The sequence below is a fragment of the Bufo gargarizans genome, chromosome 1, assembly GCF_014858855.1.
Source record: "Bufo gargarizans isolate SCDJY-AF-19 chromosome 1, ASM1485885v1, whole genome shotgun sequence".
NCBI classification, from domain to species: domain Eukaryota; kingdom Metazoa; phylum Chordata; class Amphibia; order Anura; family Bufonidae; genus Bufo; species Bufo gargarizans.
Genome location: NC_058080.1, coordinates 230,985,456 through 231,004,764, shown reverse-complemented (window position 1 = coordinate 231,004,764; position 19,309 = coordinate 230,985,456). Strand labels below are relative to the sequence as shown.

At 42.4% G+C, this 19,309-nt stretch overlaps 1 protein-coding gene across 2 annotated transcripts in view; it reads left to right on the top strand.

Moving 5' to 3' along the window:
- TRPC3 (transient receptor potential cation channel subfamily C member 3) overlaps nt 1-19,309 on the top strand; it is a 390,327-nt gene that overhangs the window by 286,449 nt on the left and 84,569 nt on the right. For both annotated transcript variants that reach the window (XM_044302077.1, XM_044302086.1), the window contains exons 4-6: nt 6,436-6,600; nt 7,520-7,736; nt 9,032-9,265. In XM_044302077.1, the coding sequence (XP_044158012.1) occupies nt 6,436-6,600; nt 7,520-7,736; nt 9,032-9,265 (616 nt within the window). The remainder of the gene's footprint in view (nt 1-6,435; nt 6,601-7,519; nt 7,737-9,031; nt 9,266-19,309) is intronic.

Here is a 19,309-nt window from a genome sequence, read left to right as displayed (position 1 = left end):
TAATAATATAATGTCCCCCTCTTTATTATTAATATAATGTCCCCCTCTCCACTCTTATTAATACTATGATGTCCACTGGACCACTGACTGAGTACTGTCAGTGGTCCTCCTCTCGTGCCCCCAGTGCCTCTGCAATAAGGGTAGAACGTAGGGTACATAAAAAAATAAAAAAATGAATACTTACCTCTCTAAGGACAGCTTGTGGCATCCTGGTACAGGATCGCTCACTGTGCCTTCCCGCGCCGCGTCATCGCGTCATCTCGCGAGATCCGACGCAGGAGGTCACAGTGAGGTACGTGACTAAAAGTCCTGCGTCGCACCTCAACTGAAGCCGCTCCCCCAGGCCCCTCCTCACTTCGCCGCGTCACGCAGGGCCTCTCCTCTCGCCGTCCTCCGCTCCGCCCCCTGTAAATCTTATTTTAGTTATCCGGCTGCGTTCTAACTTCTCCTGGGTTGAGGGGGCCCTGGGAGCTGGGGGGGAAGAATAGTTGGCTCAGGGCAGGCTGAGAATAAAAGCAGCCGCATAGCGCTATAGCGGCATGTCAGTGGGCGGGGCCAAATAGTGTGGGCGGGGCCTTCTCTGCGCTACGGGCCCCCCAGTGCCGCGGGCCCCATAGCAATGGCGTGGTCTGCCTCTATGGGCGGTACGCCACTGCATGCAGCATCTCAGCACTTTTCTCTTATTAAATACATCTGGGACGTCATTGACGGCAATTGCAAAGGAACCTGCCAGCAGTGAGTTTTGATGATTTGCATACCCAAGTGCATTCAGCGTAGCAGAACATTCCCCAGACAACCAGTGTTAACCTCATTAATGGCATGCCAAGGCATTTACAGTAAGTGCGTGCATTTCTGCGCATGGCGCTCATATTTGATGAATAAATAAATAAAACTGAATAAATGGAGATGATTAGAATATTTTTTTTTCTATTTCTTAGTATTTGCATATCATTAGCATGTCTATCAATCCTATGATTTCCATAATTCCATAACTTTTGAATTCAATGTTGAGAAGTGTATGTGTATATACACATATACACATATATACAGTATATATACACAGAGTTGCATCACTTTATTATGACCACTAGCTAATATCCAGATTGGAGCACGGACAGCAGCTAGACGGGTTGGGAGTGACTCAATAAGGCCATGCCGACTGCAGTGCATTTCACATCTGCTAGAGGGCGCATGTTGGAGGATCCATAAAGCGAACATAATGATTAAGATGGTTCCACATATGCTCAGTTGGGTTCAAGTCTGGGGAATTAGGGGGCCAGGGTAGTACTTGAAAATCTTTGCCACAATCTTCCAACCAATGTTGGATATTTCAAGCCGCGTGACATGTTGTATTGTCTTGCTGGAGGATCCCATCTGCCTCAGGGAAGAGAATCAGCATGTATGGGTAAACGTGATATGCATGGAAGGATTCATTCATTCACAAAAGCATTCCCAAACCATAACATTGCCACCACTAGCTTGTGTTCTTTGAGCAATGGTTGCACGGTGTTTGTTCTCTGATTTTTCTCATCTAACACACCAATGTCCATCCATTCAACAATGCAGGAAATGTGACTCATCGGAGAAGGCAACCCTTTGCCAATCAAGAGGTCCAATTCTGATACTACCATGAAAATTGAAGCCCTTTTTGCTGACTTTGTTAGCAGAGGTGCAAGGACTCACATATGCAGTAGGGTTCACTGAACTGTTGTTTTAGACACCCTTTTGGTAGCCCCCGGTTTATTTTGGGGTTATGATACTCCAGTGTATCATGTTGGTCTGCCCTCATGATACACCTTCATAGCTGACATTCACCTCTCACATGAATGACACGTGGTGCTCTGCAGTTTCCATATCGCTTATTTGCAGTGATGCGCAAACTGCGCAGTTTCAAAAATACTGCTACCCTTGGCACAAAAGCCAATAATCATCCCTTTTTGCAACTATGCTAATTTGCCCCCTGTACCCATGACTGCCACTAGGGATATGTGTGCAGACAGTCCATCACATACCTTATATACCCAGCTATGCATTGTCAACGTTGAAAAGTAAGAAGTAATCATAATAATGTAACTCGACTGTGTGTATATACATACATATATATATATATATATATATATATATATATACTTAAATATAGAGAGAGAGAGAAAGAGAGAGGGGCCCAATTCTGCAAGTTTTATTTTCTGCTATGGGGCCCCATGATTTTTGTGTACACACCTGATTTTTGTAGCATGTAAGCATGCTCTGTGACCTGTGTAGAGGTCAGGAAGTATAGATGTCACCTGTTGTAAATAACTGATCCTATTATACTTGATCTATACACAGGCGATATCTGTCATTGTAATCCTGTCTATGATGAAAATGAGATGGCTACTGCAGAGTTACCTGCACACAGTAGAAAGTCTTCCCATAATTTAGGCCTAGAGATCAGTGTGAAAACTGCATGATTTAGCATAAAAAAAAATATATATGATGCATTCCCTTTATTCATAACTTTCAAATTATACCAGACTGATTATTCTAGGTGAAATTAAAGGACAGCCAGGTGCTGCCAAAATCCACACCGACACTTAAACTCCGGTCCGGTATTTGATCTCAACCTGGCTGGAAATCAGCCCAGCCGCCCATGTTGGGAGGAAAATACCTGCCTTCCCAAAAAAAAAACCCTTGCTATGTCACAGAAGGTATGTGCATATAATCATGGGCATAAGTGACATGCAGGAGTTCTGGACACCTCAAACTTGAGTGTGCACACATTTAGTCACAAATATGAGTTTGTTTGCATTTTATACAAAACACTATGTTTTGATGTAAATCACATGAAGGCGCCTGTGAAGTTAGGTTCAGTGTGGTATTTTTAAAATGTAACAAATTTTCAATAGATAAGCGCCTTGGAATTTAAAATTAAACATAACTTTTTTATTTACATGAATAAAAAAAACTCCATGGTGTCCTCGCAGGGAGGGGGGGGGGGGGACGCAATTCGTGCAGATTGCGCTTCATCAAGCCCTCAGAGGACACCATGGAGTTTTTTTATATATACATGTAAATAAAGGTTATGTTTTACTTTAAATTCCAAGGCACTGGACCTATTAAAAATTTGTTACTGAAGTCTCTCATGACTCCAGATCCGGGGGAGTCATCCGTGCTGCCTTTTTCTTCATATTACAGGAGTGTCCTGACTATGCAAATTTAGGGGGACCTGTGCACAAAATTTTCTTTAGTTTTTTCTTGCTATTTTCAAAATGTACCAGGTGTCTACCTTAAAATATGGTTATGGGGTAAAATATAATTTTTGTTTTTATTCAGGTTTTATTAGTTTTTTTTACAAAAGTGTGAAAAATTGGCCAGGCAGCCAAAGGGATGTTATGTATAAAAAAAGTTATGTTATGACTTGTATAAAAGGTTATACCATTTACTAATTTACTTCCTGTGTAAATTTTTCAAGATGTCTGATTCTGTAGAATGTTTCGTTCAGTAGATAAGAATCTGTCCATGGTCATGTGATGGACAGACAGGTGCAAAGGTTGTTCACAGCAGCTCTGATACACATGCTAGATCTGTAATTGGTCTAGTACCTGTGAAAACCATGAGTACATGGTATAGGAAGAATTGTGGAAATTTGTAATGTCAGAAAGATTAACCTTTATTTGTGCTTGGATCGCCTCATGAAAGAACACACTCTACCTAACTCAACCTACTAGCAGCAGGATTACACCGGAACTGCTGTAGAAGGGCAGCCTAAAGGGGGCAACCCTAATATGAAGTGCCCTAAGAAAAAGGGAGGGGGGGTTTGGGAGGGATGTAACGTCGACGTACCGCACCTGTGGCTGTGTGCCTGCAGGTATAAATAGGCTGTAGGGCCCCGCCTCCCCTCTTACAAACACGGCAATTTACAATTGCCTAACACTTAATGAAACTGTAACACCTATTTATGCCATACATTTCAAAATTTCAGTTTTTCAATCCATCTTTCCAATCTGTTGATGAAAAAAATATCTAAACTAAAAACTATATATATGTAATGCACCTTCTGGTCTGATCAGTCACATATGGCAAAAAAAAAACACAATTTGAATTCTCTTTTTCACCTCTAGTTAAGTATGTGTGACAGTGCCGTTTAAGTATTAAAGGGGTTGTCCGGGTTCAGAGCTAAACCCGGACATACCCATAATTTCACCTAGGCAGCCCCCCTGACATGAGCATTGGAGCAGTTCATGCTCCGATGCGCTCCCTTGCCCTGCGCTAGATCACACAGGGGAAGGGCTCTTTTGTTTACAATAACACACTGCTGGGCGGAAGCTTCCGCCCAGCAGTGTGTTCGGTGATGTCACCGGCTCTGCTGAGGCGGGCTTTAGCGCTGCCCTAGCCGTTTTACAGACTAGGGCAGCGCTAAAACCCGCCCATCAGTGCTGCTGACGTCACTGAGCTTTCTGGCAGCCCCATAGAGAGCCCGGTACGTCACCATAACTCCGTAAAATGCCTTTCCCCTGCACGATTTAGCGCAGGGCAAAGGAGAGCATCGGAGCATGAAGCTTCAATGCTCAAGTTAGGGGGGCTGCTTGAGTGAAAATGGAGGTATGTCCGGGTTCAGCTCTGAACCCGGACAACCCCTTTAACTTATTTTTATGAAGGCAAGCTGAAAATCAAAGCCAACAAAGCTGAAGATGTCATGGCAGGTCTTTTGCCCCACCGTGGTGTTCCCATAAGCCAGTCTTGATCTTCCTGTGCTGGAGTAATATGCCACTTCATAAATTAGGCACATCTCTGGCCCTCGGCAAATCTACAGCAGCCACAGACTGCTTAGGCATGAGCTATATCTTCCACAGTTTCTTATTCTGTTCTAGTAAAACTGCTGGATGTGTCTATACTCCTGTATATATACTTTTTCGTAAAACATTTTTTCTTTGTCCTTAATAATATTTTCTTAATCAAGTTTCTAATAAAAGTAACGTTTTAATTTAGCAGTGTGATAAATGGGATTAATCTTGCTGCTTTGGCATTAGTGTTTATGTAACCTGCACCATTTCTAGAGCAAGTAAATCTAGAGGTCCATGAAAGGGCTCCACCCATCCTGATAAGCCCTGCCCCTTTTCTCATCACTTTGAAAAAGAATTGAGAACCTGATAAGCTTGCAAACTATGGAGCAAATATGACGTGTGCCATAATTCGTGATTGTTTAATGCCACAAAAGTCGGGTAAAGACAATGATAAATTTCCCTCCATGTGTTTAACGTCCTGTAATAGAGGTGATATGGCCTGAATGGCATCCGTGTATAAGCTGCACTTAAATGTGGCAATATGATACAGTGTAAAGGGTTATTCCCAACACTAGGATATGTTTTAGTCGTATCCTGTGATTCTGAGAATAAAAGGGCTGCTTTACCGCTATGTCCTCTTTAAGGTCTTGCCTACACATTAGTGTTCCCAGCCACTTGCTATGCAGGAAACTGCAGCACCACCTTGTTTACCTGAATGAGGAAGTGCCGCAGGTTGGGGACAACATAGGGTAGGGAGAGTCTATGATCCCCACCGATCGTGGGCTGGAATTATATGAAAAGATGCTCCAGAATCATTATTGTATGGGGAATAAAATTACTAGTAAAACAGACATGTCAGAGTCATGACAGGTTTTCATCAGTAATCTTCCGGACACAGTCTGAAAATAAAGCTGTTGCTTAGTGCAGAGATGGCCACCACAACCTCAGTCTTGCATACCTGTACCCTACTGATCAGGGGTTTCGTTGGTGTCTTCTGGAAGGCAGATCCTGCAGCTTGCCCATATGCTCAGGTCCCTGATAATTCACCTGGGCACTTGTATAGAAAATGACTTGCTGCATGATCCTGTGAGACTGGGCGTACTGGTGTCTGAGCAATAGTTGTGTTTTCAGTTTTTGCCTGGAGTATTGCTTTAATAAAAAGTCATTTCCATCTTTCAATCAGGATGTTTGAGTCTGGTGGGTCTCATGAATTTCTTTTCGCTTCTGTGTACTGTAGATGTGGAGCTACTATTTAAATAGTGAATATGTATAGATGAGAAAAGATTCCAAATGTATTCCAGCGTATGCTTCTGTGTAGATTGCTCACGCTCATTACTTCAAACATTTGTTCAAACCATGCAACTCATTTCTAATTTATATATCTTCCTAAAGGCGGCACTAGGTAAGCAGCAGGATTGTGCATATGAACCTAGCTGCTGCAGTCATGCATATTTGACACATACATTACGGATATTGTATGGTAATGGTTCACAGCTTTTCGTGATGCTGCGTCAACAGTTTATGTTCTTATTTCCTATAGTAATCACATTTAAATTAAAACATGGTAACTGCAGACAATGCATATTTTTCTATGATAAACTTTCACAATACAGATATCCTGGATAAATCCAGACTCCATGGTTAATCGATCATTATTTTTGTTGTGTTTCAGTTTGTGGCACACCCCAATTGCCAACAGCAGCTTTTAACAATCTGGTATGAAAACCTCTCAGGATTACGAGAACAAGTTATTGCCACCAAATGTCTGGTTGTACTGGTCGTTGCCTTGGGCCTACCATTTCTCGCTGTTGGTTACTGGATTGCTCCATGCAGCCGGGTAATTAATTCCTCTTCTTCTAATGATAGCCTTTAATACCTAGACTGATCACTCAGTAGTAGTTACATTTGACTTTTCTTGAATTGTATACAGTATCTCTTCATATCTTCTTCATACATGGCAAATGTAGGTTCAACATGTGGTGTGAACAGGGCATTAAAGTTGTTTTCTGGGTTAAGTATATTGTGATATTGATGGCCTATACTAAGGATAGGCTACTAATATTAGTCCGAAGCGGGGGGCGATCATCTGTGGGTGCACTGTGGCTTCTTCATTGTTTACATGTGGCATGCCTTCACTTGATAGGGACAGGGCTGCAATATCCTGCACCGTTGGGAGGTAGATGGACCCATGTAAATAATGAAGAGCAACCAGCTGACCAGCAAAGGTGCTGAGGTGGACTCACATTGGTCTGACATTTGTGGCCTGTTCTGAGGATAAGCAACCAATATCCTAAACCCAGAAAACCCCTTTAAGGTAGTGCTGTAAAGTCACCAGAGGACCCACAAGATGCTCTTTATATAGAAATGCTTAGTAGTGCGGCCACCAACTTAGTGTAGGATTTGAAAGGGAATACAATCTTTTCTTGTATACTTATAAAAATGTCTGACCTTTTCCAAACCCATGTACATCTGTTGTATAAAGCACAGATGGAGTCCAACACTATTATTTTTTCTCATTGAATGTAAAGGTCAGTAGCAGTGAAACACTTAAAAACTTTCATGCATGTCTGCCTTTTGTGTACACATTTCTAGTTCTTTTGACCTTAGCTCTCAAATTGATGAGAAAGTTTAACTAGTGTCTTGGAAGAGCTTGATAAAATGTTACGACATATATTTTTGCTATTAGTACATGTTTTACACTTCCTCTGCCCTATCTTTTATGCCTGTCAACTAGTAACCACATTTCTTTTTTCTAGCTAGGCAAGGTTCTCCGCAGTCCATTCATGAAGTTTGTGGCACATGCTGCATCATTTATCATTTTCCTGTGCCTGCTTGTCTTCAATGCATCAGACAGATTTGAAGGCATTAAAACCCTACCAAACATCACAGTCATTGAATACCCAAAGCAGATTTTCAGAGTGAAAACCACAAGATTCACATGGACAGAAATGCTCATCATGGTATGGGTTTTAGGTAGGTTACTTTTTATCTTGTTTAGTTCATTTAAACACAAACAGCAACTTGGGGGCCATGTCCAAAAAATTTAATTTTATCTTAAACGCAATCGTCAACTTTTTGAGTGTTGGAAATGAGACTACAGAAATTAGAAAACAGTCACCATTTTAGATGTACAGAAAGTTTTAAAAGAAATCTTATAAATTGTTATAATTGCGAATATGTTATTCATGGGGTTTTTGCATGGAGGATCTGTGTTCAGCACTAGAAATGGAGTGAATCTGTGCAGTTTTCCTTTACCAGTATGTAATTGGAATTCCTACACTTCCTCATTGTTTACTATGGCTCCATAAATAATTCCTTGTCATTCTAGGCCCACAGCTTTGCTTCAGGGATGGACTGGCTATAGTCCCTACAGGGAAATTTCCCAGTGGGCTGATACCCAGGAGGCCACCTGAGCCCTCCTCATGACAAGTTATATAATGATCTGATGCTCTCATCATTAATGCTGGGAACATAAGGTTCTTATGCACCTATGCTCTCCTAAATTTAACTGTACCACCATCCGCTACACTGTGGTATTTAGTTCTGATGAAGCAGTATTTGTGCCGCACAATGATATTTGGTTCTATTGGGGTGGTATTTTGTGCTGCACTATGGTATTGCAGGCCCCATCTAATTGTGTTCTCCCTGCCTACAGTACTTGTGTTGGCCATGCCTTCTTATGTTGCCCCATCTTCTGTTAGTATGGACCCACCTACAACATGGGGCCACTTTTGATGGGACATATTTGCCTATATTTGGATGATTTATATTGGGCATTTACAATAATCAGAAGCATACTATTTCTTCTCATACCATCAGGTCTTAATATCAGGCAATAAAAGTGTGTCCTACAAGGCAGCTTCAGTAAATTACATTTTCCTTCTGTATTTTGCAGTGTGGCAGGGCAGCATTGTACTGTTGTATAAATGTTACTAAATGTATTGCATTAGCTTTTTTAAGGTCATAATAAAGCTGTCCTTAGTGGTTAGCTCTATATTTCTGGGGGTGCCTAGTTTATACAATCCAGATGCTATCCCTCTCATTCGTATGCTTGAATTTCAGATCTTTTAAATAATGCACAAGGTGACCCTCTAAGTTGAAATCAATAAATGTCTCAGATATTTTACTTTTGCTTGAATTTGAACCCTTTTAAGATGCAGATGTTGAATCAAAGACATGCATTGTAAATGTTGAGGTTATCGCTTAGGTTAGCATGCTCCACAATCCAGAATAATGGAACCACTGAGGATTTCTTGTTGTTTCTGTAGGAATGATGTGGTCAGAGTGTAAGGAGCTGTGGCTGGAAGGACCCAGGGAATATGTCCTGCAGCTGTGGAATGTCCTGGATTTTGGAATGCTCTCCATTTTTATTGCAGCTTTTACTGCAAGGCTGCTAGCTTTCATGCAGGCCTCCAAAGCTCAACAGTATGTGGACAAAAATATCCAAGAAAATGATCTAACTTTGGTCACACTTCCTCCTGAAGTAGAGTATTTCACTTACGGTAAGAACCCCATATTTATGTAATTTTCGATATATAGTGTGTACAGATGTAGCAGATCTTAACTTGAGTGTGACATCACGACACAAAAGCCATGCTCAAGATAGGCCTGGGGTCTTCACTAGGCCCGGGCCTGCCTGCACTGACATCGGCACCCCGCATTCTCATTTGCGGGGAGCTGACGGGAGACAGAGGGAGTCTGCGCCTTCTGTAAACACTTACATGCCATGAGCGCTATTGCCTGCAACATATAGGGGGTTAAATGCCCCAGATCGGCACTCCTGCCTGTCTGGCCCCTAGAGCAAGAGCGCGGCTCTAATGCTAGAGCCGTGCCCCAATTTTCTGATGCACAGGAGACCCGTGCATCACTTAGACTGGGTCACTGTAAAAACGCGGCGACGCCCAGCCTAAGGCCCCTTAGTGACCACTGTAAAAAAGGCGTTTTGGTGGTCACTAAGGCATTAAAGGGGTTGTCCAGGACTATTTAAAATCTTATGTTTTCAAACATCATTATGTCACCTGCAGAACATACAGGTTTACCTTTGTTGCGTCCTCTCTTCAAGCCCCGTGCTACCACTGCCACTCCATCTCGCTGCTTACAACCCGAATTTCTGGGTTGTAGGCGTTTCTGAACTGTAGCCACAACACTCAGCCAGCAAGTGTGATCACTTCCTGGAGGTCAGAGGTGTAAGCACTGGCTTTGAAGCCAGTCTTCAGCCCACATTACTGTCAGATGTTCTAACATCATGACATTTGGCTAGGGATTCTGTTGCATGCCATGATAGGAGTATTGGTTGTGATGTCAGCATAAATGCAGAGTGCGGGGAAGAACCACTTATGTGACTAGAAACTTGAAATATTAGGACATATGAGCAGAGCAAGTCTATTAGTAAAGCCTCATTCACACGTCAGTGTTTCACGGACATGTGCTGCACGTGTTCTCTACAGACAGCACACGTCCCCATTCACTCTAATGTGTGTATTCAGACATCAGTGTTTTAGCACGGTCCATGGGTCAGTGTTTTTAGCACGGATGCATGCTCTATTTTGTTCGTGTTCACGGATCCATCACATCTATTATAGTCTATGGGTCCGTGAAAACCACGGATAAAACAAGGATGCCATCCGTGTTGCATTCGCGTTTCACTGATGATTAAGAAGAGATTATTTGAAACTTATTATTCAGCTGTTCAGTGTCAGCACATGGACAGTAAAAAAACGGACAGCTTCACGGATGCATCACTGACCACCTGCTCACCGATTTGAGCACGGACGTGTGAATGAGGCTTAAGTCAGAGGTTTGGCTGAGGAGGCACAATGAATAGCAGAAGTTTGTTCCCAGGCAACTTCTTTAAACGGATAACACAATGAACAGTAATACAGTGATGAAGTCTTATACGTATATTGGCCTTAATCTACATTATTTTATCTCATAATTCTCGACCTGTTAATTCTTATACATGATCGTGTTTTACTTGTGAGTCCGTGTCCTAAGGTATTTAACAATACTAGGTTGTCACTTGCCAATGTAAAGCCTCATGCACACGTCCGTGGAACACGGACCGCGTGATACCGGCCTGGATTTCTTCTAAGTGCAGTAGTACACTGGTATAGATCATTGCCGCCGCAGTACAGTGGTACACTGGTATAGATCATTGCAGCCCTAATTGCTTGTGTGCATAACCCCTTACTGCAGAAAGTGTAGCTCTATCCTTAATTGCAAAGCCAAGGGCAGTGATGGCAGTTAAGGCTACTTTCACACTAGCGTTTTGGCTTTCCGTTTGTGAGATCCGTTCAGGACTCTCAGAAGCGGTCCAAAACGGATCAGTTTTGCCCTAATGCATTTTGAATAGAAAACGCATCAGTTTGCCTCCGTTCAGTCACCATTCCGCTCTGGAGGCGGACACTAAAACGCCTGACGAAGTGGAGCCAAACAGATCCACCCTGACTTACAATGTAAGTCATTGGGGATGGATCTGTTTTCGTTGACACAATCTGGCACAATAGAAAACGGATCCCCCCCCCCCCCATTGACTTTCAATGGTGTTCAAGACGGATCCGTCATGGCTATAGAAGACATAATACAACTGGATCCGTTTCTGACGAATGCAGCCGGTTGTATTATTGTAACAGAAGTTTTTTTGCAGATCCATGATGGATCCGCCAAAAATGCTAGTGTGAAAGTAGCCTTAGGCCGAATGCACACGGCTGTTGTTCACGGCCGTGAGCGGTCCGTGGAACCGCGGCCTGGATTCCTCCTGAGAGCAGGAGTGCACAGTGTCATTGGTTGCTATGACGCCGTGCGCTCCCTGCTGCCGCCACAGTACAGTAACACACTGGTATAGATCATACCAGTGTGCTACTGTATTGCGGCGGCAGCAGGGAGCGCACGGCGTCATAGCAACCCATGACGCCGTGCGCTCCTGCTCTCAGGAGGAATCCAAGCCGCGGTTCCACGGATCGCTCACGGCCGTGAACAACGGCCGTGTGCATTCGGCCTAAGACTTACTTCAAGAGACTTACAAACATTGGGCCAGATTTATCATTAGCTCAGAACAGAATAATGGAGTAAAAAAGTCCCAAACGCTAAAACTGCGCACAAATTTTTTAATAGAACATGCAACTTTTTCATAAAAACGTGCAACTTTTTCGTAAAGATGTGCGACTTTTGTAAAAGTGCTTACTGACGGATAAACTGCTACCGTCAAACCACATTTATTACAGTCTTAAAGGGCCGATCATAAATCTGACTTGGCTAAAACTGACTTTAGCCATATGTTAAAGTGGAGTGAGCTGTCAGAGTCATGATAAATCTGGCCCATTAAGTTAAAGAGACACATAACCAGCTTCAGAGGAATCATGTTACTAACTTGTTTTTAGATCTTTTGACATTAAGCATTTAATTTGACATTAATTAAAGCAGCAATATGTTACAGATCCATACTCCGAGTAGACAAAATGGCGCAAAAAACCTTGAGCCATTTAGCTACTAAAAGCTCTGAAAGAATACAGCGGACAGTCTGGTGTATTCATAAGGAGAGCACTGACTGACAGGGGGATAGCTCTGAGGAGAGCGGGAAGTGGTGAGGACGGTGGGAGCTCTCCTTATGAAAACATCAGCCTCATAAACTGTATTTCTGTTGAAAGTGTATTGGCAACTCAGCTCCCATTGAACTGAATAGGAGCTGAGCTGTAGTAACTCGGTATGGTCACTGCATTTTGGAGGCTGCAGGGAACAGCTGATCAAGGGGATGAGGGGTGTCAAGCCCCCAGTGATTGGATATTGATATTGATGACCTATCCTAAGGTTGGTTGTTAACCCAGCTCCTTGTACCTGCTATTCTGTCCCCACATGCAGGTACAGGCACCAGGCTTCTTCACTCCTTTCCGCTGCTGTATGCTTAGGGTGGCCACTGGCTTTACCCCATAAAGCTGGACCTCACCAACCTACTGCCGGAAAAAGGGGGGGAGAATTGGAAGAGGGGGGGGTGAGCTTGGGGCAGCCCGGAGTGCTTCTCTTACCCTCAGTCAGCCACAGAGAGCCATGTCTATGGGCTCTAGTGAGTGACTGGGGTTAGAGAAGCCTCAATCAGTTTGTAGTTGCAGCTTATGCTCATACAGCACAATGCTTCAACTGACAAAGGAGGACATCCCTGCGTCCAGGCCCTGTGCCAGATTGCGGACAGGCAGCCAGAAAACTGGACTGTCCGCCCTAAAACCAGATGTCTGGCCACCCTAGCCGTGTTGACAGGAGCAGGCAGTGGGGTTCTTAGCTGTGGTCTACATTCTTGCCGCCAGCATCTCTCTCCTGGCTCTGAGCAGAGCTTGCAGTCTGTCTCAGAGTTCCTTGTGCAGACTTCTGCCTTCATACCTTGACTGCATTTCCGTCTCTGGCCTCCCAGCATCCACAGTTTATTTTGTCACCTGGAGGTCAGTCCAGTGGGTTCACACTCTGGTCCCTATTCCATTGTTTTCCAATTCCCCTCTGAGATACCACCTGGTACTCCCCTTGGGAAAGTCTCTCCTCACCATCAGTGGTATCGTGTGACGAACGACTGGTGTCCTAAGAGGGAGTTGGTCATGTGGGGCAGCTGGTTCTCACCCGCTGGTCATAACAGTAGGTCATGATTATAACGAATCCAAAAAACCCCTTTAAGCTAACAGATCCACTTTAAAGGGGTATTACAGTTACAGCATATAAAACTTATTACTAAAGGGGTTTACAAGACTTTAGTATAGTCTCAGAAAACTCATTTAAAATTTTTCCAATGGACTGTCTATATCATTTCATTGTGGGTTTTAAGGGCTTTGCTTTCAGTCATAAAATAGTATATTTCATTGTTTACTTCTAGAGCAGGGATGTCAAACTCGTGGCCCTCCAGCTGTTGCAAAACTACAACTCCCATCATGCCTGGGCATACTGCAGCTATCAGGGAATGCTGGGAGTTGTAGTTTTGCAACATCTGGAGGGCCATGAGTTTGACATCCATGTTCTAGAGGGTAAAAATATAGTTCTGGCTAGTGTTTACAAGAAATTTCTGTTAGCTGTATTGTACCGAGCCATGCACCCTTTTATCATAGTAACATAGTATATATGGCCGAACAAAAAGACATTTATCCATCCAGTTCGGCCTGTTATCCTGCAAGTTGATCCAGAGGAAGGCAAAAAAAAAGTGAGGTAGAAGCCAATTTTCCCCACTTAAGGGGGAAAAAATTCCTTCATGATTCCAATCAGGCAATCAGAATAACTCCCTGGACCAATGACCCCTCTCTAGTAGCTATAGCCTGTAATATTATTACACTCCAGAAATACATCCAGGCCCCTCTTGAACTCTTTTAGTGAACTCACCATCACCACCTCCTCAGGAAGAGAGTTCCATAGTCTCACTGCTCTTACCGTAAAGAATCATTTTCTATGTTTGTGTAGAAACCTTCTTTCCTCCAGGCACAGAGAATGTCCCCTCATCACAGTCACAGTCCTGGGGATAAATAGATGATGGGAGAGATCTCTGTACTGACCCCTGATATATTTACACATAGTAATTAGATCTCCCCTCAGTCGTCTTTTTTCTAAAGTGAATAACACTAATGTTGATAATCTTTCAGGGTACTGTAGTTGCCCCATTCCAGTTATTACTTTAGTTGCCCCTCTCTCCAGCTCTGCTATGTCTGCCTTGTTCACAGGAGCCCAGAACTGTACACAGTACTCCATGTGTGATCTGACTAGTGATGTCACGGATGGTGTTGCAGGAAACTAGAAGTCACAAATAAAGATCCAACTGACTTGATCCCAAACTAAGGAACATATGGGTGAACCCTATAAAAGCCCTAGAGCTCTCCCTGACTGCTCAGCCCATGCAAAGATCTTAATGATAGAAAATTGCATGCCCTCATACCTAGACTGAGTGACACCTGAAAACCCTACAATAGTGAAGGGACACGACCACCGGCTCCCTGCACTTAATACGGAGGGAGTCAGGGTCACCTAGAATCAAGCCAACAGGAAAACACAAATAAAGGAAAAGACTTATCTGTGGAACCAGCAGTTGCAGCATCTAGCAGTGAGCACAATCCAGGAAGTTGTATAAACCGCAAAGTGATGCAGTATGGGAGGGGATATAAAGGGATGCAATCAGTGTAACTAGATGACAGCTGAGAGAGGGAAACTAGATGACAAAACAAAACCAAAACAAAAGAACCTCAAGCAAGAGGTACTGAAGAACGTCTGTCAGAGCTTCTCAGAGATCTGGCGGTGACAAGTGATTTCTTAAAGTGGTAGCACTATGTTCTCATCACGGGCATCTATGCTCCTTTTAATGCAACCCATTATCTTATTGGTCTTGGCAGCAGCTGCCTGACACTGGTTTTTAGTGCTTAGTTTGCTGTTTATTAAAATTCCTAGGTCCTTTTCCATGTCAGTGTTACCGAGTGTTTTACCATTTAGTATGTACGGGTGATTTGCATTATTGCTTCTTATGTGCATAACCTTACATTTGTCAGTGTTAAACCTCATTGGACGTAAACATTGAGTGACTGAACACCCATTGTAAATGGGTGTTCACTGTAAATGAAACACTAAATCGGAAAGTTGGAAATGCTGAAACTATAGTACTCCCTTAAGACATGTCAGATGATAACTCTGATGATGGCTTGAGAGCTGGGACACTACAATTCCCAGGGAACCAGCGTGTGAGATTCAAAGTCCCTTAACCCCTTCAGGACCCTGCCATTTTTCACCTTAAGGACCAGGCCATTTTTTGCAAATCTGACGTGTCAATTTATGTGGTGATAACTTTAAAACGCTTTTACTTATCCAAGCCATTCTGAGATTGTTTTCTCATCACATATCGTACTTCATGACAGTGGTAAATTTGAGTCAAAATATTTCATTTTTATTTATAAAAAAAATACCAAATTTACAAATAATTTGGAGAAATTAGCAATTTTAAAAATTTCAATTTCTCTGCTTTTAAAACAAATAGTGATACCTCTGAAAATAGTTATTACTTGACATTTCCCATATGTCTACTGCATGTTTGGATCATTTTGTAAATTACATTTTCTTTTTTTGGGACGTTAGAAGGCTTAGAAGTTTAGAAGCAACTCTTAAATTTTTTAAGAAAATTTCCAAAACCGGTGGATGCAGCAGTAACAGCCTGTCCCGTGCTGCGGATCAGGCGGGTGCAGCTCTTGCACCCGCCTGATCAGATCACGTATATGCACGTGAGGATGTGGTAAGGCACCACATTCCACCACGTACATGTACGCGATATTGCGGGAAGGGGTTAATGGTTAGCAATACTCTTAATCTCTTGAAATTTTGCTTTAAGTTTGATATTTAGGCAGGAGAGGATTTGACATTTCTGTGCCCCAAGCAAAGTTATATCTGGGGGCTCCCATCACACTGCTAAGCTGCACCCATTTACACCACTAAGCTCCATTCTCAACTTAGCAGTGAGCCTGAGTACTTCTGCTACTTCTCTGCATCTGAGAAGGGACCCCCTCCACCACTGTGCCCCTGCTCCTGGTTTACATTTTTTCAGTCAACCGCATGTGGGCAACAGGAGCCTCCATGGTCTCTGAGGCCCCAATCATTAGCTTGGTTTGCATGGTTAAAAAGTCCGCCCCTGTATCTAGGTAATTGCATTGCATGTACAACACAGTATTTTACAGCAATATAAATTGACAAAAATTACTTATTATTAAAGTATTTATTCCTGATGATAGGCCATCACTAGCTAATCATCAGGTGTCTCACACCCCACACTCTTGCCGATCAGTTGGAAGTTAGTGACGAAAGTACACAGAACCAAACAGAAATCTGATAGACCCTTCTACATCAAGGGGATCAATTATGAAAGGGATCCATTATGATTCCTGTAAAAACAGAACCCATCATGCCAATGTAAACAGAGCCTCAGGCAACACACAGAATATTTTAACTGCATTAGTAATACAAATGCCCTGAAAGATGGCACTAGGTACTAGCAGCAAATGTCATACAACACTGTAATTCTGAGTGCAGTCGGAAGATGAAGTAATATTATCAAATTAGCATTAAGTAAATAGACCACATCAGACCACTCACTCCATTTCCTGCATTAGCCCCTATTACACTCCCTCTAATTTAATAACGTTATATGATGTACGGCAGGGATCGTTTGTCTATTGATATCTGAATCCAGGATTTGTTTGTTTTATGTTCTGAATGTATGCTTTTTATGAATTACAGTGAGTGGCAGACCCCCCGAGTAATTATTATGTTAATAAATCACAGACAATCTGTATCCAGTTACTTACATTGGCTGTCATTAGACTAGGACACAAAAACACAATTGGAAAAGCTTGTAATTAATCAAACTGCTCTCGGCCACGCTCTGCGACATGGATTCTGAGCGTACAATGAATTGATCAAAGCATTTGACTGTTACTTTTTTTCTGATAAGTAGAAGTAGCAGGTTGCCTGATGTCTTTTTGTATACCCAGGGGATATTTCACTCAGCTGCTTGCTGGTATAAAAATAATAATTAAAAAAACAATGTATGCAACTGTAATCATTGACTGTTCCCTTGACCGGCAGAAGTTCACTTCATTGAGGAACACTCTGTATCAACCACGTATATATCAACAATTATTCCCATGGTACACTTGTAGTTAACATGACATATCTTTATAGATTTATTTTACACTCATTTGGGAACATTTATTGCAGATGTTATAATGAAGTAACCTAAGCACAAATGTGCAAATATGGAACAAGTTTCTTCTTTTTTTTTATTTGATGCAATTCTAACATACTTATAGGGAATGTGTCAGCCCAATTATGCCCACCAAACCCACCGGGTTACCTTTATAGTAGGTTCATGTGGTCCATGATGAGCTTCTTAGACATATATTCTGTGCTCCCACTGTAGGCTAATGAGTTGTCTTCAGTCAAAAAGGACAATAAATTCTCTCCGGAAGTCAAGATAACTATGCCCAAGATCTGCCCCTTTTATTTTTGACATTATCAGGAGGGACGGATTGGCCATAGACCTTACAGGGAAATATCCCAGTGGGCCAATGCCAGGAGGGATGCCAGGGCCTTCCTCACTGCCAGCCAGTGAAAGGTTTTGGGGATGTATTTTGTGATGGACTGTGGTATTTGGCTCTGTTAGGGTGGTATAATGTGCTACAAAATGTTATGCTGGCCCTGCCTTCAATTAATTTGGACCTAACTACAAAACGGCACCACTTTTAGTATTTTTTCCAGGGCCACTTTAAGTTCCCAGTCCACCCCTGATTATCAGCACTGCAAACATAATCCACTGGCCTCCCGTATTTTAGTGCTAGTAATGTCAATCACAGGAGAAGGGGCAAGGTTTGGGCAGGGTTACCTTGACTTCCAAGGAGAAGTTGCTGGCCTCCTTGACTTGAGACACCACATACGTTGGAAGAACAGAATATTGTTGTTTTTTTTACTACATTCTAAAGTCTAAGAAGACCTTTTTCACTGTATTCACTGAAGAAAATAAACTGTCAGATAAAATTCAGAATGTAAAAGTAAATTCCCCATTAAAAGTGCACTGTCTGACCCAGGAAGAAGTACAGCGGCATCTTAAAAAGATTAAAATGGACAAATCGCCAGGACCAGATGGCATACACTCCCGTATCCTAAGAGAATTAAGTAATGTCATAGCCAGACCCTTATTTCTGATATTTAAGGACTCTATACTGACAGGGAGTGTTCCACAGGATTGGCGTATATCAAATGTGGTGCCAATATTCAAAAAGGGTCAGAAAACAGAGCCTGGAAACTATAGGTCGGTAAGTTTAACATCCATCGTGGATAAACTGTTTGAAGGTTTTTTAAGAGATGCTATCTTGGAGCACCTCAATGATCAGTTTAAATCAATTATCAGATTTAATCAGTTTCTATGAGAAGGTAAGTTCTAGACTTAACAGCGGCGAATCAATGGTTGTCGTATATCTGTACTTCCCCAAAGCATTTGACACTGTACCGCATAAAAGGTTGGTATATAAAATGAGAATACTCGGACTGGGAGAAAATGTCTGCATGTGGGTAAGTAACTGGCTAGTAATAAAAAACAGAGGGTGGTTATTAATGGTACACACTCGGATTGGGTCACTGTCACTAGTGGGCTACCTCAGGGGTCAGTATTGGGCCCTATCCTCTTCAGTATATTTATTAATGATCTTGTAGAAGGCTTGCACAGTAAAATATACATTTTTGCAGATGACACTAAACTGTGTAAAGTAATTGACACGGAAGAGGACAGAATACTGCTACAGATGGATTTGGATAGATCTACAAATCAATAGTCAGACCACACATGGAGTACTGTGTACAGTTCTGGGCTCCTGTGAACAAGGCAGACATAGCAGAGCTGGAAAGGGTTCAGAAGAGGGCAACTAAATAAATAACTGGAATGAGGGAACTACCATACCCTGAAGGTTATCAAAATTAGGGTATTCACTTTAGAAAAAAGACGACTAAGGGGAGATCTAATAAGTATGTATAAATATATCAGGAGTCAGTACAGAGAT